General features: G+C 38.7%; 1 protein-coding gene across 1 annotated transcript; it reads left to right on the top strand.

Moving 5' to 3' along the window:
* Window positions 1–2,359: 2,359 nt before the first annotated feature.
* MRPS21 (mitochondrial ribosomal protein S21) lies at window positions 2,360–22,830 on the top strand. The gene is made up of 3 exons (XM_074263409.1): window positions 2,360–2,459; window positions 2,961–3,046; window positions 22,234–22,830. Exons 2-3 carry the CDS (start codon window positions 2,964–2,966, stop codon window positions 22,412–22,414), a joined length of 264 nt encoding a protein of 87 aa, XP_074119510.1. The 5' UTR covers window positions 2,360–2,459; window positions 2,961–2,963; the 3' UTR covers window positions 22,415–22,830.
* The last annotated feature ends 4,795 nt before the right edge of the window (window positions 22,831–27,625 follow it).

Below are 27,625 nucleotides of genomic sequence, written 5' to 3' on the forward strand. Positions count from 1 at the left end.
TTTTCTCACCCTGAGTTCTTGTATCAGGTTGGGTCTTCTGTTGAAAGTTGTCCAGTGTGAATATTTCTCACAATAATAAGGCACAAACCTTTCATTTTCCCCTTCTTTTTTTGTCTATCCTTTTTGTTATAGATAGATGACTTTGATAATTATTTGATTAAAAATCAAGGATAAAATAAGTGCGTCAGAATGGTAGCTTTTTTTTTTTTTTCCCCCCCACATCTCCTCTGCCTTAGGGTATATTGTTAGTTCCCCAGCTACTTTCCTGGATTTTCAGTTTTTCTTTCATTTTGGCTCCTCCTCCCCGAGTAAAGAGGCTCCAGTATTACCAAAAGGCAGAAAGAATCCTACCCTGTATTGTCTCTTCACCCTTTCCAGTCTTAAGTTGGAAAGGTCCTCAGAGGTCCTTTAATCCTAGTCCTAATTTAATAACTTTTTAAAGAATAATTTCTTTCTTTATTATTCTATCTCTATTGACTATTCTTTTTAATTTGATTTTTTGAGCACTTACCTTCTTGGCATCTATAAAGAAGTGATAGTTTGATTCTTCTCAGCTCTCTGATAGATCATGTTTTGTTTTGTTTTGTTTTTTTATGATTCTACTCTTCTCCCAAAAGTGGGGATATTACAAGGCTACCTTAGATATTCACTTTCATGTTTTCAACTCTCACCTCTATTCAGATGAATCTCAGATCTTTATTTGACCTTTTTTCTAAATGCTGATCCCACATTTTTGACTGCTAAATATCTCTTGGACATTTTCTCTTCCCCTGAAACTCAAAGTCCAAAATTTTAGAACTGGAAGCAACCTTTAAGTTCATCTAATTTAACACTGGCATTTTATAGATGAGGGAATAAAAGGCCAAAGAAATGGTTTGTCCAGGTCACATGATGAAATTTGGAACCATAATCTGAATTGACTTCCAGTCCAGCTTGTACTCCTGTACTGTTGATAGCTCCCACATAGCATTTGATACATGCTACCTTTTATATATATTTTTTTTAATTAAAAAACTTGCCTGGACAATGTCAACCATATTATATACCTAGTAAAATATCTCTCAGAGTAAATGTCCCACTAATGTTCGTTACATCGATGCCCTGGCCTGAAAAGTTGATTGGGATCTCTCTGTTGGAGGCTTCAATCTTTGCAGATTCCAAATTTGTGATTTGTCTTATGGTTAGTATTTTCCCTCTGTATGCTCATTTTTCCAGGTATAAAAGTTCCCTCAATTGTGACTTTGCTCCAGGCTCTGGTAACTTCTGGAATGTGTAGGGTTTTCTTTGGTCCTGACCTGTGTTCATGGACTGCTGGCTGTCCTGCTGCACAGGTCTGGAGTGGTCTGATCTCTACTGTAAAGACTTCTGGAAAGGGGGCGGTGGTGGAGGTATCTTAAGTAACACAATTGAAGGCTAGCAATCTCTACCCTAGCTTCACATTCTAGGATTCCTAGTCGTGCTCCTTCTTCTGAGATGCAGAGGCAGAGCATTTCTGACCTGACCTTTCCCCTATATCCATAAGGTTCTGGCTGGTAAAAATGAGCTTAAGTGTAGTTTCTCTTTGAATTTCTAGAAAGATCATTACTCTGCCCTTTTGCTTTTTTTTTTTTTTTTTTTTTTTTTTTTTTTTTTGAGTTCTTCCTGGAATAGGGGGTAACTTGGCCATTTTGCTTCCACCTTGCCATCTTGAGAGGCGCCTATGTTAGTCTCCACCAGCCTTGGGGGAGGAATCTCTAATTAGGTGATTGTTTTAGGGAGGTCTCTCTGAGAGTCAGTAACCCCAGACAGTTATGTAGTTTGAAAGTCTCAGAGGTAAAGTTTTCTTACTGGAGAGAGTGGGAAAGGAAGGGCAGCGCAGAGAAAAATAGAAGACGCTGCAGCAACCTGAAGATTATCCAAGAACTGGAAGCTCAGATGGTGCCGGAAAGACAGCAACTGTTGGAACTGGTTATTTGGTTCTTTATATCCGCGTTTTGGGGAAAATGCCAAGAACAGCTCGGGAACGAGACATCTTTGCAACCTGTTCCTTTGTACTTGCAATCCTGATGCACAATTAGGCGCCTACTAAATACTCTATAGACGGTTGGGGGCAGGGTGGGGGGAGAAGACATCCCTCGTTTGAATATCTCATAAGGAGGGCGACAAGGGGGTCTCTTCCTTTTCTGCCCTGAAAGTGAGAACGAAATGGGTAGAGGGAATAAAGAGGGTAGGCAGTGTCGACCAAGACGCGAGCCGGAGGGGCAGGGCCAACGTCCAGAACGCACTTTACAGCTTCGCGCTCGTGGCCCAGGGCCTTAAAGACCTGGGTATCAGAAGGTCACCCTGACGTCACCAGGAGGCGCGCGCCTGCGCGTGCGCAGCTCCGGCCCCAGGCGCTTTACAGACGCTTTTCTTCCGCCCCGCCCTACTGGAGGAATTCCGTAGTTTCCGCTTCCGGTCGCGACGCACGCTAGAGATCGGTCAGTAGCTGAGGACGTGGGGTGAAGTTAGATTCTCGGGGTGGAAAAAAGATGGGGAAGACAAAAGAGGACCCCCCCTTTATCCTTACAAAAGCAGGCTAGGTCCGGGGTGGAGGGTGGGTTACCTCCCTGTAAGGGGAAGTCGCGACCACGACGTTCTCCTTTGGGCCGTAGGGTGGACTTCCGTCACCATGGAAACCCATCTCTTCTCCTTTTCCACATTGTCCTGCGGTCCGCCAAGCTCTCGGCCTTGCCGGAGCCCTAGCACGTGCGGGCCGCCGCTCGCCCCCTTCCCGGCCTGCCCTCGTTTGTAAGCACATGCCTTCCCCCCGTTTTCACTTTGTCCGTGTACTCCAGCCCCCAGAGGCCGGATGAACGCCGGCTGATTTCCTTTCCATTTCTCCAGCTAGCATACGCTTCCCCTCCACCCCCGCCCCACACGCCCTCCCTTCAGCTGCTTTAGTGGAAAACTTTTCCTTACAAGGTCAATTTTGTCCCAAGGTCATGGCAAATCACCTGAAGTTCATTGCCAGGACTGTGATGGTTCAGGAAGGGAATGTGGATGGTGCCTACAGGACCCTGAACAGGTAACTGCTGGGGGGTCGATGGCCGCTCCCCTCCCCCCTCCCCATCCTCGGGAAAGTATGTGAGCAGCGGAATTCTTTTCTGTCTCTTAGCGTATATCCAGATAAACCTGTAATAGCTTTGAGCCTAAAAAGGCTGAAGAAGTTCATCTAAAGTTAACCATGAAGAGTGTTTATTGGATAAATACACTATGTGAAATATAAAATAAGCCATATCTATTCCTGTTCTTATTGGATCTTTTAGTCTAAGTGGATTATTAAGACATAATCTCATAAAAATCAATATAAATATAAATGGCCTGCCTCAGTGGATAGAAATGGGCTTGGAGTTAGGAGACCCCTCTTCAGATCCCGTCTCCGATGCTTGCTTGCTGTTACCACGGGCGAGTGTCAGATGGGCAAATCTTTATGATTACAAATGTGGGATCTGCTGTCTTGGAGGGAGTTCCTGTTGAAAAGATGGCATATGCGCTTCAAAAATTAAAGCAACATCTGCTTTGCAATTCTTAAACATTGTAAAATGGTATTAACAATAATAGTCCAACATTATTATTATTAAGCATCCAGGTAATTTGGCATACTAAAAATTAGACCTGGAAATAGGCAGCTTTCTGCTGAGGAGGATATAGCATGAAAACAAATTTTTAAAAAAGTAATTTGAATGGATATCTTCAACAAAGAGAAGATCTAATTCAGTTCCAATTGATCAATGATGCACAGAATCAGCCACACCCAGAAAAGGAACACTGGGAAATGAGTGTAAACTGTTGCACTTTTGCTTTTCTTCCCAGGTTATTTTTACCTTCTGAATCCAATTCTTCTTGTGCAACAAACTCGGTTCTGCACACATATATTGTATCTAAGATATACTATAACATATTTAATATGTATGGGAATGCCTGCCATCCAGGGGAGGGGGTGGAGGGAAGGAGGGGAAAAATCAGAACAGAAGTGAGTGCAAGGGATAATGTTGTGAAAAATTACCCAGGCATATGTACTGTCAAAAAAAATGTTATAATTATAAAATTAATAAAAAAGGGGGAAAAAAAGAAAAAGTAATTTGAAAAGGGAAAACATTAATATCTGGGGAGAATTAGGAAAGGTCTCTTGTAGGAGATGACATCTAAATTGTGCTTTGAAGAAAGAGGAATTCCGAAAACAGATGGAGGGAAGAAATATAGGTTTAGGGAACCACATCCAAATATAAGGAAACTGGAGATAGAATGAGAAGTATAGGGAACTGATAGCAAATTACTTTTGCTAGAATGTTGAGTACATGAAGGTGTTTAATATGAAATAGCAGTGCAAAAGTAGATAGAAGCCACACTGTGGCAGGCTTTAAAATGCCAATCTGAGATTTCTGTATTTTAATTCTAAAGCCAGTAGGGAGATTTTTGAATGTTGGGCTCATTGTCAGATCTGTATTTTAGTAATTCTATTTTCTAAATATATGATATCCCTTAGTGCTAAGGGAGTGATTAATAAAGGGTGAAATTAGTCATGGAGAATTTATTTTGTTTCGCTTTTTAAAGAAGACAAATCCTAATGTGAGTCTTGAAATAAGGGAGCATGGTGTAAAAGATAAGATTGGACTTGGGCAAGACCTGGATTGATCTCTCCCCCGTTGTATAACCAAAGGCAAGTCACATCATCTAAGAGCTTCAACTTCCTAATTTGTAAAAGGAAGATAAAGTGAGCGAAGTGATTTTTAGACTGTAAGGTGTTATAAAAATGAGTTGTTAATAAAGGATAGGAGCAGACATTTGAGATCTTGGAGTAAAAAGACAAAAAAACAAAGCACAGAGGTAGGAATGAAATGGGAGATGGTAAAGTTGGATTAATGAGGGGAAGCCTTGAGTAATATTAAGAAATAAAGTTGGATAAGTATGAGAAGAGATAATAAAAGTCTTAAATTATAGACCCGATGATTTGGATCTGTTAATGGCTTATCTTTGTATATGGTTTCATGACTAAAGAATTTTAAACAACTTTTGCTGACCATGAAGCTGATACCTGGGGATAAGCAGAGGGTAAAGTAAAAGCTAGGTCCCTTACCTTCTAATGGATTGCTTTTCATAATTCTGATTAAAACTTCTCTTTTTTAAAAATCCCAAATGGAAAAGCATTTGGTAGTAATTACATAATTATAGAATGTTAGAGTTAGAAAAAAGTCTTTAAAATTATGTCATTCAGCTTCCTTTTACAGATAAAAAAGGTATGAGGACAACAGAATTGGAAGTGACCTGACCACCGTTGGGCAGGAGCTTGAATTCAGAGCTTCTACCTCTCAAGTTGAAGTTCCAAGTCCATTTTATACGAATTCCCTAAATAGTATTTAAATATTAGAGAATTTCTTGGGATCTTCCTCCCAGAAAAAAAGAGTTGTAGCTGGAAGAGGTTTTTTGGCCTTTTTCCCCCAATGAGGCATGGTGGTAAGAGGGAGAAGAAAACAGAAAGAGAGTTGTCCTCCCTTCCTCGCTCCACTCCAAAAAAGAGGGGTCATTGATTTTTAATGTACAGAAGACAAAAATAGGACCAGAATTACAAACAAGTAGGACAGCTTTGAATTTATTATATATTTTAAAAGAAAAGGACAATGAGTAAGTCTTTGAATACACTTCATAAATTTATTTCTATCTCCTGCCCTCTTTGTAGTGAGATTTTTGTTGAAAGGAGGTTTATTTATAGCAAGTGGTTGGTCAGATACCTTGCTGACTTACTCTCTTTTTCTCCTACCTGGAGCATATTTAAAAGGGGATTGGCTGATTTATTCAATTTGAAAGAAATGCATTTGTTCTGAGTCTTGAAAAAATCATCAAGAGTAAGAGTGGGAGAAGTGGCATTACATGTACATAGAATTGTTAGTGAGTAAACATTTATTAAGTGCTTACCATGTAACAGGCACTGTGCTAAGCACAGAGAATACAGAAAGAGTCCAAAGAGAGTTTTTGACCTCAAGGAGTTTACAGTCTAATGGGGGAAACAACTAACAAACAAGCTATATATATATTGGATACATAGGAAATAATTCAATGAAGAAAGGCACTGAAGGGGAATTGCGAAAGGCTTCCTATAGAAGGAGGGATTTTAGTTGGGACTTAAGAGGGCTGGGAAGTCAATAGTCAGAAGTGAGGAAGGAGAGCATTCAAGGCATGAAGGACAGCTAGAGAAAATGTAGAAGGACAACCAGAAAGAGAGTCTCATTCTTGTGATTAATAAGCTCCCATATCCACTGAGTTATAGGAATGACTTAATCTCATCATTTAACTGAAATGGACTTTCTAAATTGCTCTATTCGGTGACCTTTTTCTCCATTCTTATCCTCCTTGGCCTCTCTGCAGCATATGACATTGCTGCCTACCCTCTTGACAGGGTTTTCAGGATGCTGTACTTTTCTTGAATTCTCTTCTGTTTTGCTGGATAGCGTCCATATCTACTCCCAATCGTTGTGTTTCTCTCCCTACAGCTAGCTGATAGAATGTCAGCCCTGGAGTCAAGAAGACTTGAATTCAAATCTTTTTTTTTTTTTTTTAATTTTATAATTATAATTTTTTGACATTACATATGCATGGGTAATTTTTTTTTACATTATCCCTTGTACTCACTTCTTTTCCAAATTTTCCCCTCCCTCCCCTAGATGACAGGCAATCCCATACATGTTACATGTATTACAGTATATCCTAGATACAATATATGTGTGTAAAACCGAGTTTCTTGTTGCACGGTAAGACTTGGATTCAGAAGGTAAAAGTAAACTGGGTAGAAAGACAATAGTGCAAATAGTTTACACTCAATTCATTCTCTGGGTGTAGCTGATTCTGTCCATCATTGATCAACTGGAACTGAATTAGATCTTCTCTATGTTGAAGATATCCATTTCCATCAGAATACATCTTCATACTGTATCATTGTTGAAGTGTGTAATGATCTCTTGGTTCTGCTTATTTCACTCGGCATCAGTCCATGTAAGTCTCTCCAAGCCTCTCTTATTCATCCTGTTGGTCATTTCTTACAGAGCAATAATATTTCATAACCTGAATTCAAATCTTGCCTTTTTACTATCTGTGATTTACTATCTGTGTGATCCTGGGCAAGTCACTTCATCCTATTTGCCTCACTTTCCTTATCTGTTAAATGAACTGGAGAAGGAAATGGCAAAACACTCCACTATCTGTGCTAAGAAAACCCCAAATGGGGTCATAGTTAGATCCCATTGAAAAATAACTGAAGAACAACAACAACAAAATTGCCTTTTGTGTCCAGGAGAGTTAGATTCAAGGTTCTTCCTGGACTCTATACTTTTTTCTTTCTAACATTATCATCTCCTATGAGTTCAGTTATCATTTCCACCCAGATGATTCCAGCAGCAGGTTTAAAATGGAACTCATCTTTCTCCTCAAACCCACTCCACATCCAAATGTCCATATTTCTGTTGAGGGTGCTGCCATATTTCTGTTCACCTGAATCTGAAAGCTGTCATCTTGATTTTCGCCTCCCATGCTAGACCTATTCACTTAATTAACAAGTCTTATTCCATCTCTACAATACTTCTTGACTCTGTCCCCTCCTCTCTACTCTTATAGCCCTTGTTATGGATCTCACCCCTCTGGTGTATAGTTACAGCAACCTAATTGACCTTCTTGACTCAGAGACTCACTTCATTTCAGTCTGTCCTTGCCAAAGTGATATTCGTAAAGCACTGGTGTGACTTGGTCACTCTAGCTTAATTAGCTCTAATGACTCCTTATGGCCTTAACAATAAAATATATATTCTTCCCATTGATATTTTAAATCTTTCACAACCTAGCTCTTGCCTACCTTTCCAGGCTTATTATATGTCATTCCCTTTTACAAACTTTTTAATCCAGTTAGTTCTGCCACCTAGGAGTTGAGAACTATTCACCCATCTCCTCATTAGAACATCCACCAATCAGAGTTGCTTTATATTTGCTCTGTGTGTGTTCCAGCATACCAGCATCCCTCCCATGGACCATATTATGCCAGGCCCTTCTGTTCCTCTACTAAACGTCCAAAATCTTAAGTTTATTTTCACTGTTTTCATTATACTAATTGTACATTTCATTCTCTGCTCTCTCCTTTTCCTTTTACCTGCAATTTTTCCCAACATCAGAGTCTTTTCAAATGAATCCCATCTTCTCATTATGAGGCAAAGTACTTATCAGCTTCAGTATTTAACCTTCCAGTGAATAACCTGATTAATTTCTTTTTAAATATTGACTGATTTAGCTTTTGCTGTCCAAGGGATTCTCAAAAGTCTTCTCCAGCACCATACTTTGAAAGTGTTGATTTTGCAGCACTCATCTTTCCTTATAATCCAGTCCTCATAGTTATACATTGCTACTGAAAAAACCAGAGCTTTGTTGAAATAGACCTTTGTCAGTAAGGTGATGTCTCTGCTTTTTAGTATACCATCCAGATTTGCCATAGCTTTCCTTTCACAGAGCAAACATCTTTTAATTTCATGGGCTGGTGGTGTGTTTGCAGTGATTTTTTTGGTCAAGAATAGAAAATTTCACGTGTTTTTCATTTCTTCATCTTTTTGTAAAGAATCAGATGATCTGGTACATTGTGATCCATACACTTACTGAAAAGAATTAAAAAATTTTTTTTAATTTTATAATTATAACATTTTTTTTGATAGTACATATGCATAGGTAATCTTTTTTTTTTTTTTACAACATTATCCCTTGTACTCCCTTCTGTTCCAAATTTTTCCCCTCCTTCCTTCCACCCTCTCCCCTAGATGGCAGGCATTCCCATATATATTGAATATCTTATAGTATATCCTAGGTACAATATATATGTTCAGAACCGAATTTTGTTGTTATTGTAAAGGAAAATTGTATTCGGAAGATAAAAATAATCTGGGGAGAAAAACAAAAACACTCATTTCCCAGTGTTCCTTTTCTGGGTGTAGCTGATTCTGTCCATCATTGATCAATTGGAATTGGAGTAGCTCTTCTCTATGTTGAAGATATCCACTTCCATCAGAATACATCCTCATACAGTATCATTGTTGAAGTGTATAATGATCTCCTGGTTCTGCTCGTTTCACTTAGCATCAGTTGATGTAAGTCTCTCCAAGCCTCTCTGTATTCCTCCTGTTGGTCATTTCTTACAGAACAATAATATTCCATAACATTCATATACCATAATTTACCCAACCATTCTCCAATGGATGGGCATCCATTCATTTTCCAGTTTCTAGCCACTACAAAAAGGGCTGCCACAAACATTTTGGCACATACAGGTCCCTTCCCTTCTTTAGTATTTCCTTGGGATATAAGCCCAGTAGTAGCACTGCTGGATCAAAGGGTATGCACAGTTTGATAACTTTGGGCATAAGGAATTAAAATTTTTAAAGGGGGGAATTGACATAATATTTAAGGCAAAAATTGACATCTCATTATTTAGAGGCTTGTGCTGAGGAAGAGGAATGATGACTTTGTATGGGAATCAAGTTTATTATCAACTTGGATGCACTTTTTGAGTGCTTATTCCTGGAAATTGTCATTCTTTGGCTCTGGTACACTGCTGTATCCTAGTTTTTCCACCTACCCAACAACCTCCTTTTCAGTCTCTTGCAGGCTGTCTTCATTATTTGCTAGCTTTTAAGCACAGGTGTTTTTTTGAGGTTCTGTTCTAGGTCCATTTTCATTCTAAACATCTCCATTGGTGATATGAGCTTCTGTGGTACCATTTATCGTGTATGAGATGATTTCCAACTTTGTACATATAGAACTAATCTTTCTTCTGAACTCCAGACTTAAGACTTAGATCTAATCCAACTTGATATTCCATTCACATCCCACATTCGAGATTTCCCAAATGGAATTTTTCCCTTTAGCTCATTTTTTCTTCAAAATGTTCAATTTCTATAGGTGACATTACCATCCTCCCATGAAAGAAGTTTGAAGTACTTTCTTAATAAATGTTTGTTGATTGAGTCTTCTTGCCTTCCTTCCTCTCCCTCTTTAACCCCATTTAGTTAGTGCCTAGGTCTTGTAAATTTTATGTTTACACATGTCCCTTTCTTTCACTGAGCTTCATTATTTAGACCTTTGTTATCTCTTGTCTGGATTATTGTAACAGTGTCCTAACTGATCTCCTGGCTTTGAACTTTATTCTGTATACCTACTTAAGTAATCTTCCCCAAGGCAGAGGGTTGATTCTGGTACTTTTCTGTTTGAAGCCTTTCCTATTGCTGCTATACTCAAACACCACAGCCTGGCATTTAAAGCCCTACACAACTTTTTCCTCATGTTTTTCCTTTTCACATACTTTTAAGTTTCATCCAGATGGACTTTTAGGTATTTTTTTTCAGAATTTAATATTCTATCTCCTGCTTCTATGCATTTGTTTGGGTCAGCCTCCCTACTTGAAACAATCTGAATCCCTCCTTCTCCTCTCTCTCTCCCTCCTTCCCCCTTTTTCCCTTCCTCCCTCTCACCCTCTCTCACTCTTTCTGTCTCCTTTGCTCTGTCTCTCTCTTTTTCCCCTCTCTTCCTCTTCTTCCCTCCCTCTTTCTCTCTCTTTCCTTCCTCTTTCTCCCTTCCTTTGTGTCTGTCCCTCACTTTCTGTCTCTCTTCCTCTTTCCTTCTTCCCTTTCTTTTTTTCCTCTCCTCATCTCTACCCCATAGAGCCCTCAACTTCCAAAGTTTTTTTTTTTTTTTTTTTTTTTTAATTTATGGGCCATTTCTTCTATCAAGGCTTCTTTGACTATTCCTTTAATTGTTGAGATTTTCACCATTCTCAAAACTTGTAAATATTTATCTGTATGTACATTGTATCTTCCCAGTAAAATGATCCTTTGGATACCAGTATACTGGATACAAGTATTGTTTTTGTATTTGAATCCTTAGGGTCTTGTATTTGGTAGATGCTTATTACATGTTGATTGACTAAGCCCCATTCCAAAGGAACTCCAAATAGTTTTTTTAAGGTTTTTTTTTGTTTTGTTTTGTTGCAATATAGACTTGTTACAATTAAGACATTGTTAAGACTTTGTAGAACTTGGAATGGGAGTTACTTTCATTATGAGAAGTGTCTTACTAGATAATCAAAGAAAATCCTTTGTTGTAGGTCTTATTTGCTGTTGAGAATTTGTTAATAATCTGATTGCCTAGAAATTGGTCTTAAATTAGCTTATCCTCATAGTCCCCTCTGCAGAAAGTATTGTTTCCAAAAGTTTTTCAAGGGCACTTTGGAGCTTTGCTGTATCAATATCTTGTACTTAAGTACATTATTGAGTTCAAATAGAGCCTCAGACATTTAATAATTGTATTACCATGGGCAAGTCACTTATCCATATTTGCCTCAGTTGTTCATCTATAAAATTGAGCTGGAGAAGAAAAGGACGAATACTGTATTTTTGCCAAGAAAACCCAAATGGGGTCAGAACATGACAACAATAAGAACAACAACAATCCATTGTTCTTCCCAAGTAGTTATTGAATTGAATCTGTCTTGTCCTCAGGTGACCCTGACCCCTAGTGGCCTGAAGTTGAAGAATTTAGAGGCTAAACACTGGTGTTTTTCCATATAGTCAGTAGTCAGAGGAACTTCCTGTTCCTTATACTTCTGTCACTTGAGAGAAGCCACATTCCTTATGGATAATTATTCATTTCCAACCCAGTGTATTGTTCTTTCTCAATGGTGGGATGTGAAAAAAGCATAAAGCCAAGATTATTTGGGAGGTTCACATACATTTTGCATTCTAAACTGTTATCTAAAGACCTAACTGAAATATAAAGTATGATTTTTAAGTATTTTTAATTTTTAAAATTTATTTATCTATTTAATTTATTTATTTTGATTTATTGATTTATTTAATTTTTAAGGGAACCTTCTTCTCTGATTTAATTTCTATTTAATGAACATTTTTCTTTTTTTAAAATTATTTTTTTTCATTAAGCATATTCCAATTGCATGTAAAATTTTTTTAACAGTCATTTAAAAAATTTTTGAGTTTCAGATTTTCTCCCTCTCTCCTGACCCTTACCCCACTTTGAGAAATTGTACAGTGTATTTTGGTTTTATATATATGAAATCATGCAAAAAATCATTTCCATATTCTGATATCTTTGCCAGCTGTGGTGTTTTAAATTCAGTTTAAAATATCCTTATTCTAGGAGGAACGGGGAAGAAAGAGTGAGGGGTTGGCAAAGGATAAAATAACAATTCCTGCCATCCTACTTAGCCTCTTTGTGTCTCCATCTTGGTACCCAATTTTGGGAGGTACCAGAGAAGCAGAGAAGGAGCCCAAGAGTATCCAGTACTCTTTAGGCTCTATAGGTAAAAAAGTGTGACAAAATAACAAAGTGCTGAACTTGGGCAGGAAAGATTTGGACTTGATTTTTTTACTTCCACCAATTACTAGTTATGTCACCATTGACAAAAACCCTTAAACTGTTTCCTTATCTGTCCTGTGTAGTTGTAGACAACCTAGGTATATAAATGTTATTACTGTTATTATTTTACCCCAGTTTATCTTTTATTTATGTTCTTGTTTTCAAAAATATGTTAGAATTTTATTGGTCAGAACATCTAATTTTGAGAGGATATGCTAGATAATTAGATTTGAGTGTCATCAGCATAGAGACAATAATTTAACTTCCCCACCCCCCTCCCAAGCTGCTGAGATCACCTTGTGAAATAGAAGAAGAGGGAGAAGAGAAAAGGGCCCAGGAAAGAATTAGTGGGTGTGCAATGGGTAAAAATCCAGCAAGGGAGACTGAGGAGGAGTAGTCAGAAAGGAAGATATGATAGCACCAACATTTTCTACTCCCATGCAACCTCAGTTTCCCTGACCTCTACTTTTCCTTCACATAACTTCCTTTTCCCATGCATCCTGATTGACCCTGGCTTATTAGGGGCATAAAAAGTCCATTCTGAGCCTCAGATTTGGTGGGAGCCTGAGACCATTTAAATCAACATATCTTCTCCTCCCCCCCCCTGGGGTTAAGTGACTTGCCCAGGGTCACACAGCTAGGAAGTGTTGAGTGTCTTAGACCACATTTGAACTCGGGTCTGGTTTGAATTCAGGGCTGGGGCTCTATCCACTGTGCCACCCAGCTGCCCCCCTAAATCAACATGTCTTGATGACTTACTAAGTGACACAGGATTGGTCCTCTGAGCATTTTAGGGGGTTCTTTCTGTTTTTAATATTCCTTATGTGCTTCTGAAGTACCCTTTTTAGCCCTACATCAGATTGGAAAAGATCCTTTAACTTTGTGTCTAACAGGCCATGGCCAGTTTCTTTTCTCCTTAGATCTCTCAAGTCTCCTAGTTGGCACTTTAAAAATTGGTTACTTTTTTTGTTTTCTAATTACATAGTTGGTGTTAATTAAGTAACCAAAATGGTTGAGAAGACCAAGGGAGTGAGAGAGTGATTGGAGTTAAATTCCTGGGACTTTGTGGAGTTAACCAGACAAAGAACATGTATTTGCAGGATGTTCTGTCACAAAACCTTCATGTATTATTGGTCAGCCAGGCTGAGGGGGAGGAGTGTGTGGGTGCCTGTGAGGTTTGTTTTGTTTTGTTTTGGAGGGGAGAGTTGAGGTGGCCTAAGCTGAAAGCACTGGCTGAATGGCTGGCCATCAAGCCAGTGAAAAGAGGGAAAATTGGGAGTGTGCCCATTTGGCCCTTTTTTCCTTTGGTAGCCCATTGAGTATCTTGTGCACACATTTGGCTTGATAAGAGCTGGCTGGGCTGACATATGAAACTGCTCACTTCCTTACTCAGGCAGCTCAGCACTTTTTACATAATCTGTTGAATTCATTAAAACTGGTGACTGGTTCTTTCAGGGTTGTAGGTTGCCAGGTATCTGCAATACAAGTTCCTATTTGTTTATAGAAAAGCTCATGGTAGGGCCAGTCCTTCAACACCCATGGGGCAGGTATGTCATTAGTAGCATTCCTTCCCATTCTCTTATGTATGCTGTAAAGTTTTAGAACATTTCCATTTTCCTCATGAAAACTGTTAGTCATGCCATCTTGGCTTGTGACTTCAGAGAACAAGAAGATATTTGCCTCCCCACTCGTGACAGTATTCTATACTTCTCTAGATTATTTTCTGTACTGCTTCTGTAGATTAGGCCCTTGGTTATCTCCCATCAGAAATGATGGAAGTATTAGATGCTACAGTAGTAGCTTCCTTATAGGTCCGCCTCCACTTCTACTTCTTTTCTTCAATACTTTTTTTAAAAATATGACTTTCAAACTAATCTTTATTCTGATCATATTTCTGTCTTTCAGTAGATTTGTGATTGCTTTAATGGGTATTCCCCTCTGATGAGGTGGAACACAACCTACCCATGAAGTTTCATTCTGTGAGATTCTTATCTTTGCCCTCTAGTAAACCTTCCATAGGGAAGCCACCCAATGTGCTGAGGATCATTTTCTAGTTCTCTTGACATTCTCTGAAATGTCAACTGTCCACCAGCTATTCCATATGACCAGCCTGATTTCTTTTTTTTTTTGGGTTTCCTCATCTTGCCTGGGCAGTTCACAAACCAGATGATGCCATTAAGAATTGGCATAGGTTCTTTGAATTGTTTCATTTTCTACCTGGTGGCTTTTCTCCTTTCCTGGTTCCAGGAGTTCATCACTTTAATGCCTGATTTAGTGCAGAAACCCAAATAGCACACTCCCCTACAGATAAAACTCCCAAGTTGAAAAGATCTGCCCAGCCTTAGCTTTTTTGTTTGCTAGTATTATAAGTATAGCCACCTGCCAAACCCCCTTTTAAGGGCCACTTTTCTGACATTGGTGATGTCTCTTGTGTGCTTCTTATTGGTAATATGTTGTTGCTTGTTTATATCCGAATATCCACCATGCTTCCCCTTTGCTCTTGGGGTAATCCTCAGTTTTATTTGGAGACTCTTATACTTCATGATCCATAATGATATACCATCATCAGAGAGGGGCCATCTTTAGTCATTCTGATTTATATCTTGCTACTGGATCCTGATAGCCACTGAGAAGAAATTGAGGCTGATGATTTTGCACAGCCATCCCTCACATTAAATTCACAAGCCATGTCGTCAAAGACAGAGAGAGAGAGAGAGAGCTATGAGACTTGTTAGTGCATTTACAACATGAAAATGGCATGAAAGATTAACTTCTTGATGCACAAGAATCGGTTGGATCCATAGCAGGGCTGCTGAGGCCATTAGAGAGAAAGAGACCCAGGCCATCAGAGAGAAAGAGACCCAGTGTGAGAACTCCCTAGTATGCAATAGCTTTGTCTCCATAGGTTTCTTCTAAGAATGAATGTGATCATGGTATCATTTGCCTAATGTCATGATCTTCTTTGTATACAAAAGACAAACAAGAACCATCATCAGAAGTTCAGTGATGTTAACTGGACAATTTCCTAAAGGCAATCCAGTCTTCTTGCCTATACTCAATGTCTATTCAAGAGAATATAAACTGATCAATTGACTTTGTAGGTTAACTGTCCATCCAGCTATATATCATGATGTAGACATGTGGTAGACCCATCAACTGGGTTTTTCCAGTGTAGTTATACCACACACTTTTGAATGATCACAGATCTCATTTAGGAGGCTCTTCAATTGATGTCACCACAGTGTCATTAGCAAATAGTATCTGGAAGACTTATCGTTGTATAATTCCTTCTCCTTTTGGACTCTTGTGTTGGACAGTCTCCATGACATTGGCAAACAATCTTGGCAATCATAGCTTCCTGTTTTATGCCCTTTTTTGATTTTAAGAATTAAGAGGATCTTCAAGAAAATATTTCTGTTGCTTTATCTTTCAAAGACTTTTTTTTTTTTTATGATTTCAACATGTGCATGGGAGATTTTTAAGAACAGTTTTTCTCTACCATATCAAATGCCTTTGATATTACAAACTAAGTATAGTGGGAATTTGCAGTCTTTGTATCTTTTAGTCAGTTACCGTAAAGATATTGTCTGCTGGAGAACATTGTGTGAAAGTATGGCTTTTTTTGTTTTGTTTTTTAAGATCTAGTTTTATTATCCAGAAATCTTAAGTGGTTTCTTACCATCTACCAAGCAAAGGTCAGACTTTTTTATATTGTGTCAAGACTTTTCCTTTCTTACCTTATCACATACTGTATCCTTCAAACCAATTGAATTGTTCTGTTCCCCAGGGATGTACTAGTAAATATTTACCAACTGGCTCTCCAAAAAAAAAAATTTCAGACATCAAACTGTTAAGTTTCATCTGCATTATTAACATTTCATCTTGATTTCTTAAGTCTAGAAATTCAACCAATCTTTGACTTAGAGCATTATTGATGTCCCGGTGCCAATTTAACAATTGACTCATGATCTGGAAGTCTTTCTTCTCTTATTCTATTTCTAATCACTTGCGAAAAGCCTTCTCAGTCAGTAGTGATAACCTATTACCCCTTAGACTTCACAAAGTGCGAAGGTCTGGTCTAGCTCCTCTTGTCAGGATAAGTAAAAGTCCTTGCCCCACGTGTGGACGCCAAATTGTAGCGTGCTGTTGTCTCCAGAAGCTGCTGGATCGCTCTCTGGGAAGAGATCTGCTGTGTCTACTCAAATCTCTCAGACAGATTCTTCTTCCTGTAACGAACCGTTGTCTCCAGGCAGTTGCTGTTAACTCTTGTCCTTAGAAGTGACTTCCCTTCCTGCAGAGAGCCCCGTCAGGCCTGATGCAATTCAGAGTCTTCTTCTTTCTCTGAGAGTCCTCTCTTTTATTCTCCCAGAGAATGGGCGTGGGATAATGCAAGGGCTTCTGGGAAGACCACCCCAGCCAATGAGCTTGCCCCCTCTATCAAGTCAACCTGAGTTTTCACCTTGTAATTGTCCAGAAAACCTCAGTTCTCACTTAGTAATCCTAACATCTCCCCCTTTCTTTTGATTTAGAACATAGGACAGTCATGACCTTGAAACATAAATCCATCAATATGGGAAGTATTACAGATAATTACATAAATGACCTTGAAACATAAATCCATCAATATGGGAAGTATTACAGATAATTACATAAATTACATAAGCATATAGTAACATAGTAACATAATGCATGCTAGAAGTATATAACATAATCAAATAATCATAAATTGAAAATTTATAAATGTCCATAAGTCCATTGTCCATTAGTCTCATCTTGTGTGAGGAAGTCCAATGATTCCTGCTGGTTTTAAAGTTCTTTAACAGTCTTTTTATTAGCCATGCTCTTTCAGTGTAAAATGTTTCTTAGATCTTCTCCTTTATTTTGAGGTCTTTCTCTTTTTCTGTCTCTCTCTGATGGACAAGGCGAATATGACTCGTTGGCACCCATTTGATTCCTTCTCCTGCTGAAGAAATACAAGCAAACCCTCTCTCCCAAGCAGTTAACCTATCTAATTACCTTCTATTTACCACTTTCTAAATCTCTTCTCATCATCTGGCAATTACATTGGAATTGTTTGCACTGGACACAGCCCTGTTGGTTTAAAAGGCCTGTATTCTCCCCAAGTGTAATCCATTTTTGCAATCTGATTGCCTTTTGGCTCACTTATCAGGTAATCCCTTTCTGCCATGTGATTGCTTTTCTGCTGGTTGATCAAATCAGAGTCCTGACCTTCTAAAGGCTTTTTGGGTGTAACATCAGCTGCCATCATGCCCCAAGTCTTTTTTGCCTGGGGCCCTGGATCTGGGCCCCTCATCCCATTTCCCTGAATTATTCTACACTCTGATGCCCAATGGAGTCCTCTGTTGCATTTTGGACATGGGGTTTTAGGTCTTCTTTCACCCTGTCTTCTCACTCTATCTCCATATTTACACTGAGCTCTTAGATGTCCAATTTTTCCACATTGAAAACATCGCCGAGTTTCTCTAGAAGGCCCTTGCCAGGAGGGACCCTGTCTTTCCACATTCATCATTGTCCGGGTGTAAAAAGCATTTGTTCCCACTGTAGCACAGCGTCTTATGATCTCCTCTAAAGGAGCATCTTTGTCTAATCCCCATATAATTCTTTTGCAAATCTCGTTGGCATTTTCCTTAGCCAGATGTCTGGTCATTATTTCTGTAGCTGAATTTTCTCCAATAGTTCTTTTGACAGCAGTTTGCAAACGTCCCACAAAATCTGCAAAAGGTTCATTGGGACCTTGCTGTATTTTAGTGAAAGCCTCTCCACGATCTTTCTGTCCAGGGAGGACACCCCAAGCTTTTATTGCAGCCTTAGCAATTTGTTCATATATTGTCATGGTATAATCAGTCTGTTCCGAATTCTCTCCATACTGACCTTCACCAGCTAAGTGCTCAAAAGTGAATTGTGTGTTAACTCCTATTTCCAAATTGCATCTGACTTGAATTTTACATAATTCATGAAATTCCGCAAGCCATAATAAATTTTCTCCAGGTTCCAGACATGTCCTTGCTATGGATTTCCAATCATTCGGGGTTAGGACTTCATAAGACAAACCATCTAGTAACATTTTGACATAAGCTGATGTAGCCCCATAAAGGGTACAACCTTTTTTCAAATCCTTAATTTTATTCAAATCTAAAGGTGCATATCTTCTCCTTTTTTTACCTACAGAGTCAGTATTTTCAATCACAGGATATGCATGTATAAAATCACTTATATCCTGTCCTTCTCTCTTAGCTTTAACCAATGCTTTTTCTAATCTTGTCATAGGCTTAGGCTGCTTCACAGGCAATTCTGTTTGTGTTTCTGCCTCTTCCTCTCCTCCTTCTTGCTCCACCCATGAAGGGTTAATTGAGGGAGGAGATGGGAGGTGCTCCTGTTGCTCAGAATTGTACTTAACTTCATTGTTATCTGATTCATCCTTTTCATCTAGTTTAGTTGACACCTCCCCATTTTGCTCCTTCATCTCTTCCTTTAGAATAACATTTTTTAAAGCCATTTGGATTAAATTGTAGGTATGAATTGTATCTTTGGAAACTGAGTTTGGTCTGGAACCAAAGGGCAAAATGTCACAAAGGCAATTGTAGTGTTCACCTAATTGCTCTCCTACTAATTTCCACTCATCTGGATCCAATTCTTTTTCCAGAGAAAAAGAAGGACATATAACCTTCACAGTTCTTAAAAGTTCAGTAATCTCCTCTAAAATTATAATCAATCCTTGGCTTTTCATAACCTTGATGATGCTCTCCAAACATTTTCCTTGAACAGAAGGTGTTTGCCCCATTTCACTATAAGAGATTCCTGGTTTAGCCCTTAACAAGTTAAGTTCCTTATTTATCTATTAGCACGCTCACTTAATCTTTAACAAAGTTTCCTCGTTACTCACGGTTCTGGGTCAGAGAGACTGAGATCTAGATTGGAAGCTTTTCCACTGGAATCAGGACCGTGTCTGTCCCTGTTCGGGCGCCAAATTGCGAAGGTCTGGTCTAGCTCCTCTTGTCAGGATAAGTAAAAGTCCTTGCCCCACGTGTGGACGCCAAATTGTAGCGTGCTGTTGTCTCCAGAAGCTGCTGGATCGCTCTCTGGGAAGAGATCTGCTGTGTCTACTCAAATCTCTCAGACAGATTCTTCTTCCTGTAACGAACCGTTGTCTCCAGGCAGTTGCTGTTAACTCTTGTCCTTAGAAGTGACTTCCCTTCCTGCAGAGAGCCCCGTCAGGCCTGATGCAATTCAGAGTCTTCTTCTTTCTCTGAGAGTCCTCTCTTTTATTCTCCCAGAGAATGGGCGTGGGATAATGCAAGGGCTTCTGGGAAGAACCACCCCAGCCAATGAGCTTGCCCCCTCTATCAAGTCAACCTGAGTTTTCACCTTGTAATTGTCCAGAAAACCTCAGTTCTCACTTAGTAATCCTAACAACAAAGGGCTTTGTTTTTATACTTTTAGGTTGTAAAATCTGGGGGAAATATTAGAAATTGTCTTGTGCCTTACTATATTATATTATGATGAGGAAAATGAGTTTTAAAGTTGTCACTTACCTATGTTCATATAAGTAGTAAACTGGGATTTGAACCCAGGCTTCTGACTCCTAATCTTGTGCTACCTCTACTACTTAATCTAAGTATAATTATATATCATATTTATGTCTTATCTTTTACTAAATTTTAGCTTCCATGAAATCAGGCACTTTTATTTTACTCAAGCTTTATATTCCCTATCCCCAATACTTTTCACAGTGCTCCATGTATAGCAGATGCTTAATTAATGTAAGTTGAATTGACTCGGGGAATTCCTGTCAGGGAATCTCATTTGCAGATTTCATCCAAAATGTCAGAATGGTCTAGTCACCTTTTAATTTTCTCACCTTTGTAACATTCTCCCATCAGATGCTATCTTATGGTCTTATGATCCAGTGAAAGAAAAAATGTAAAGCACTTGCAAACCTTAAGGTATTGCATAAACTTATGTATTTGGACTCTGTTATAATTTTCTCTTCTATTTCTTTTCTCTCAAATTTCTCTTCTTGTCTGTTCACTGATAGGATCTCTGAAATCAGAATTTCAGACTGAAGAGGACCTTAGAAATATATCACTTCATAAAATCTGTTCTAGGGTTTCACTTAACATTCTCTTCTAAAGTTTGTTCTCTTGAATTCCTTTACATTCAACCTTCCTTTTTCTGTATTTGATCTTAGAAAACATTGGTCCTCCACTGTGGTACTGATGCCTTTGAGTGGTGGTAAGACCCCATCTCTGAGAAACACAACTCAAGCAGATTCCCAGCCTTACCCCCAAGACAGTGCCATATTGAGGTGTGTGAATATCATGATTATCACCATGATAATCATCAACATCTTTTTGGCTTCTAATTAAAGTACATATGCCCTAATTAAAGATCCTGCTGTGGAGAGGAGAGCATCATAATCTAGTGGAAAAAGTATTAGCTCTGGAGACAGATAATCAAGTTCAGATCCTGCCTTTGACGTGTGACTTCTGGGAAGTCATTGAATCTTCCTGGGCCTCTTAATCTTTAAAATGAATGGACTGTATTAAATGGTCTGTGAAGTTTCATCTAGCTTTAAATCTGTTGTTCTAGGATTCTTGGAATGGGGTTGTGATTCTCAAGACATCCTAAAAAGTGAAGAGAGATCTCTATGAGATAGGCATTTTTTAGAATAGAAAGGAGTGTCAGTTTCCAGACCTAATGGTTCTTGAACTGCTTGAGGTCTGAAAATTAGCAAACAGAAATGTATGGAATCCTTTATAAACCTGAACAGACTTCTCTAAAATAAAACCCTGTGACATTTGAGTGTTTATTTTCTCCCTAATTCAAATTAATCTCTTTCCCAGTATCTTGGGAATTTGAAGAGCCTTATTTCTACACAGATCTATTCAAAAATGATTGTCTGAATTGCCTGTTGTATTTGACAATTAAACAGCAGGACTTTTGAGTACTACTCAGCACCCCTGAGTCCTGGGTAGAAAGCTAGAGTAAGGTTTCAGATATACATTCACATTTGTAATTTACCTAGTAGATATTTTATCTGGCTTTTGTGAATTCAAATAACTACTTTCAAGAGCTTTATGATGTTGATACGGAATAGTATCAATGAATAAAAGACTTCCCACTGAGCAGAGTTGGCTGGTGTTTGTGTACTAATGCTGCTTTATCCAACCTAATTCTTACCCCACCTTCTCTCTGTAATAACCATGTTTCAGGCTCCAAATCCTGAATCCTTACTATGACTCATTTATTAGATACAGTGCAATGATAAGGTAAGCTAGGAATTGGGCCAGACAAACTCAGTTACAGAGGGCAGCAGAACGGTGCCTTTACTGCTTCAGAGCACCAGCTGAAAAAGGTTCAGGGAGATATTCAGATATGGGTAATAGTCAATTCCTTCAAGGGGAGATTTCCCAGGAATTACAGAAAGTTATTAGGTGGGCTCACATGGGAGTCACGTCACACTCAGTGTTTCTGTTTTCACTTGGCTCAGTGGAGAAGGGAAAGGGAAGAGTTAGATCATAGGCTCAAGGAAGGAAAAAATTTTCCATATGCTACATTGCTAAGAGCTTAAGAGGGGTATGCCGTATAGACAGCACCTAGATTCCTATTTATATCACTTTTTGATAGGCTTTGATACTATTTCTTTAGGGATAATTAGATCATAATTCCTAAGAGTGGGAACATTCTTCTCCCCTTCCTTTGCATTGCTCAATACATGGCTGGGTTGAGTTTTATACATTGCAGGGGAAGCATTACAGGTTGTCCAAGGCATCTAACCAATTTGTTTTGTCTTTGAAGAATTCTTACTGTGGACGGGCTCATTGATGACATCAAGAGACGGAGGTACTACGAGAAGCCATGTCGTCAAAAACAGAGAGAGAGCTATGAGACTTGTCGGCGCATTTACAACATGGAAATGGCACGAAAGATTAACTTTTTGGCGCGCAAGAATCGGTTGGATCCATGGCAGGGCTGCTGAGGTTATTAGAGAGAAAGACCTAGTGTGAAAACTCCCTGGGATGCAATATCTCTGTCTCCATAGGTTTCTTCTAAGAACCTAAAAATTGGGACATTTGCTTCTCTTTTTCCAGTACTATTTTTTTGGGGGCCATCTTTTGGATCCCAATATAGTCAAGATACATACATGCATGTATACCAGGAATTCACATGCATTTTATTCCCTCTCCCAAGCCAGTGATATCATTAAATGTTCTTCCTTGTCATCATGTGTCCTTGATTAATGAAAAACCCCACAGGATTATGTCTTTGTCATTCTGAAGAAACTGGGGTGGGACTGAGTCTTCAAAAATGCATGAGTGGAATATAACACTTTTAGTCCAATCTTTGCTCTCTAATATTCTACTAATAAAGAACACTAAGGACTATAGATAAAAATGGTCCCCTAGTATTATTTGAAAAAGTCATCTCTTTACTGAATAATTCCATAAATAAAAAGGGTAAAGGCTCATGTAATTGGAATAAATTATAGCCAAAATAGTGTGCTGAAATCTTCTCCCATGGGAATTCCTAGAAAATAATCCAATCTAACTTTCATTCCTATTTTCTCTCTCATTCTGAGGAATGTGAGGGGGGAAGTGGGATAATAGACATAAAGGTGAATGGGGAACAGCTGAAATGTGGAGAAGATGGAACCCACATGGGGTAGATGAATCAAGGAAATAAAGTGGAGTTTTCCACCCACCCCCCACTTTCTCTTCCCCCAGCAGGGACTCTTGGGTTTGTGACACTGACAGCTTGTGGCATCGGGCCACTGTGGGGAAAGCCAGCTGCTTTGCTTCCTCTCCTGCTGTCTGTTTGCTCTGGCCATGGTCTCCAGATAGTTATGTTGCTGATATTAGGCAAGTAGGCGCCAACCCCTGCAGGGGATGGTGGGGAAGGCCAAGGTGGGCAGCCCACCCTGCTATTTTGCACAGGCTGTAGCCTGCTGAAGCCTTCTGTAGCTGTATGATGTTCAAAAAGGAAATAAACAGAATGCAGACTGCCAAGCTTCCCTCTCATTTGCGATGTTCAGATATCTCCCTCTGGTGGTAAGAAAGGCTGGCTTTGGGTTGCTTCTAGCCCAACTCATTTATCTTCTTTTAAACCTCTTGAGGATTTCCATTTATACTAATACCCTTACTGACTAATTAAGCTGGGACTGTAATAAAATGTAACTCATGTGGTCCTTACCCTCTTTTGAACTTTTGCCCTTCCCTTGATGGCAAAGTTAAGAATACTTGAGAGATACTAGAGAAATAAAAGATATCCTTATCTCCTAGAAGTCAAAAAGCCAGCTGAAACATATGGAACCATTTTTTTTTTTTTTTTAAATCACAATTTTATGTGCTATTAGATGCTCTTAATCGGTTTTTTTCTTCTGGCAATGTATTTTGTGGGTATTTTGCCTTTTCTGTGTCAAAACAAAATTTAGCAATAGGAATATGTGAAAGCAAGAAATCAATCATACATAAATTCAAAATAGATGTATTCCACAAACAGTAAGGATCTGCTGTTACCTGAATACCCTACTGAAGGGATAGGAGAAATTCAGAGCTGAGCCATGCTCTGGTCATAGTCTTCAGATAACTATGTTACTGATATTATGCAAGTCATGTCCCATGACTTAAAATATAAAAGGGAATAGATAGGATATAAAAGATGTCATAAGTGCTATTTGAAGGCCATAATAAAGGAATGACTTTGTTAAGCTGATCAGAGAAATTAGAAGTTGGTTAAATTAATACCAAGTTTTATAGGAAGAGACATTCAACATGTCTTAAAATAGAAGTGATTTCAATTTTCTCTCTTTAAAGTCCACTCTTCTCAGCAGCCAAAATCAGCTTCCTAAGACATAAATGTAACTGTCTTAAAGTCAAAAAGCATTTATTAAGCATTTATGTGCCTGCAGATACTGCTCTAAATGCTGAGAATATAAATACAAGCAGAAAATCTATCCCTGTCCTTAAGGAACTTACATTTTGATGAAGATAACATATTACAAAGAAGGTTGGCAAAGGTGCCCTGGAGTGTTGTCATAGGTAAAGGTCAGAGAGGAATGAAGACAAAGCTGGCTTGGCCTCTTAAGTGGAAGTTTGAGAAGTGTCAGCCAGTTAGAAGAGGTAAAGCCTGCCTCCAGTGGGAGAAACCCAGCAGTGGAATGAAGGTGCAGGATGAGGGGGCTGCTGGGTGTGCTGGAGAAAATCCAGTCTCAAGGAGTCCAAAAGGTTCGAATACAAGTGGCCTAAAATCCAATAGAAACTTCCCAAGCTGGGAGGCATGCTATAGCTAGCTCTAAGAGGCCTTTCAGGACTTACTTGAGTCCATTTTATGTAGTTATCTTGTAGCTGACTCAACTGATCAAGATTCCCAAATCCCAATTACTATCATCTCCCACCTCCATCCTCTTGCTTAAGCTTGACTTTTTTCTTCCCCTGAACCTCCTAGAATCTCTAGCAATTATTACAGTGCTTTGTACCCAAGATACACTCATTAATGCTTGTGCATTAAGAAACTACAAACAAATGCAGAAAAATATGAGAACCTATTAAGATCTGTTATACAGAGAAATAAGAATCAGAAGATAAGCATGCACTGACTAGAACATAAGGAACATAAACCAAAATTGAGTGCTGAGAACAATAATTGTCCCAGAGATGTTAATTGAACTTTGTTCCTCTCAATAGAGAGGGCTACTACAACAGATGGTTGGATCTGTCAGGCAGTGAATTTATTCAGTTTTCTTAACTTTTTATAATGAGGGCATTTTTATGACTGTAAAATAAAAAGGTCAATAAAAGTTATTTTTAAAAGAAAGTAAATGTTTGAATGAATAAGCACTCTCACCTGCCAAACCTGTATCCTCCAGACTTCCTGTTTATTGCCAACATTTTAAATCATCCAGGGATCAACTCTTCCCTGTCAGTGCCCTCAGCTCCATTCAATGAGCCACCCAGTCTTGTTAATCTTTATTATCTCTTGCAATTGCCCCTTCTCTCCACTCACAGCTCTACTCACCTTTGGTCCTTCACCTTTGTAATGGCCTGCTTGCTCTCCCTGTTCCCAGTCTTTCCCATCTCTAATCCATACTCCAAAGCTGCCAAAATGATGTTAAAAGGCACTGCATAATATTTACATAAGTCTTTTAACATTTGTAAAGTGCTATAGACATAGGTTAACTCATTTGATTCTCAAAACTGAAGGAGATGCTATTATCCACATTTTACAGGTTAGGAAACAAGCTGAGAGGTTAATTTATTCATAGTTCTTCCATACTATATGTCCAGTACTCTTATCCACTTGAACTGACCACCTCCTATTCAGAAGCCTTCAGTTGCTAAAGATACAAGAAGGGATGCCAAGTCATGTAGTCCAGAGTCCTTCATTTTTTAAATGAAACAGGGCCAGTGAAGGTATTTATTCCTGCAGTCACACCAGTAGAGTGGAGAACCAGAATTTGAACCCAGATCCTTTGATAGAAACCCAATATGATGGCAACAATAAGACCTTACAATGATCAATTCTGATGGACATGGCTCTCTTCAACAATGAGATGATTTAAACCAATGCCACATGTTCAGTGATGAAGAAAGCCATCTACATCCAGAGAGAGAACCGTGGGAACAGTGTAGAACACAACATAACATTCTCACTCTCTCTGTAGTTGTTTACATTTTGTTTTCTTTGTTTTTTTCCTTCCTTCTTGATCTGATTTTTCTTGTGCAGCAAGATAACTGTAAATATATACATATATTGGATTTAACACATATTTTGACATTTAACATGCATTGGACTATATGCCATCTAGGGGAATGGGTGAGAGGAAGGAGAGGAAAAATTGGAACAGAAGGTTTTGCAAGGGTCAATGTTGAAAAATTACCCATGCATATGTTTTATTAAAAAAAAAAAAAAAAAAAAGCTTTAATTAAAAAAAAAAAAGAAAAAGAAACCCAGAATGGCGATTAAAAAGATTGGCAAGATCTAGTTTCTGGGTAATTTAATCATAACACCAGCTGGTTATTAAAAGGATGGTCATTCAGCCATCTTTCTTAGACCAAAGAGACTCATGCCAATGGACTCATAGTTGGTAGGCTCTTTGAAGAGTTGAATGTTATGCTGAAGAGTAGGTGTTCAATTTGAGTTTGAATAACATGTCACTCTTGCACAAAGAAAATATCTATATACCAGACCACTCCCTGTCTTGGGCTGTCAAGAGAGGTTTTCCGGAATCTAAAGCAACAAGAAAAAACATAGAGATGAATATCTTCTGGAAAATCTCATGCCAGATGTACACAATGCCAGAGACCCAGTGTTAGGTGAAACATTTGACCAAGTTGAATCATCTTCCATTCATTTTCCTTATCTCTCTCAGAGACAGGTCCACTTTGTAACCCCTAAAATTAGAGCACCTAAATTCTTACAAAGTCAAGGTTTAATCATCAGTAATCACAATTCCATAGGACTTAAGAGAATCTTCACAGAGGATGGTGGAGTAGACCAATCACGTCCATTGAAAATTAGTTACAAGATCCCTATTGGATTAAGATCCATACGTTTAAGAAGCTGGAACCTAGTCTGACCCATTCAATTTTCAGTCAAGGAAACAGGCCCAGAGAGATCAGGTGTCTTGCTGCTGGTCACAGAGTACTCACATAGACTTGGAAGCCTAAGTTTAAAAAGTGAAATCTGAGTGGAATAAAGATTCATAAGTAGAATGAGGAGTGCAGCCTGGCAGAGGAGATATTTGGTGGAGAGGTAGGAGACAGGATGCTAAGTGGGGCAACTGCTATATTTTATTTTGGCTAGAACTTGAGTGGGAGGGGAAATAGTATTAAGATCAGGCTGGTAAGATAGATTAGCATCAAACTGGAGAGGGCTTGAAATGTCAAGTTAGGTCCTTTCCATTTTATCTAGGAGAAAATGGGATGCAATGGAGCTAGTGAGAGAAATGATTATTAACAACCAATATGGAGAGATTTAGAGCTCCCCCTTCTTCCAAATTCCTGCTCTTAAAGTTCAATTTTTAAGAGTTACTGATAATGAGATTGAATAATTCTCAGTCTTGGTCAGACTCTCATCTAACCTATAAAGAATTTAATCTAGAGTGGAGAAGCCTTTTCAATCTTCTGGTTTAGTTTGCATCATTGGAGTACTTTTGGTATCCAATATAACCTGCTACCTACAAAAAGTTTCT

Source organism: Sminthopsis crassicaudata, chromosome 4, assembly GCF_048593235.1.
Source record: "Sminthopsis crassicaudata isolate SCR6 chromosome 4, ASM4859323v1, whole genome shotgun sequence".
In the NCBI taxonomy this organism is placed as follows: Eukaryota; Metazoa; Chordata; class Mammalia; order Dasyuromorphia; family Dasyuridae; genus Sminthopsis; species Sminthopsis crassicaudata.

Excerpts from the sequence above, each read along its gene's own strand:
- MRPS21 (XM_074263409.1), top strand. The coding sequence starts at position 2,964 with ATGGCAAATCACCTGAAGTTCATTGCCAGGACTGTGATGGTTCAGGAA. Across the intron at positions 3,047-22,233 it reads GCCTACAGGACCCTGAACAG|AATTCTTACTGTGGACGGGC; the intron begins GTAACTGCTGGG and ends TTGTCTTTGAAG.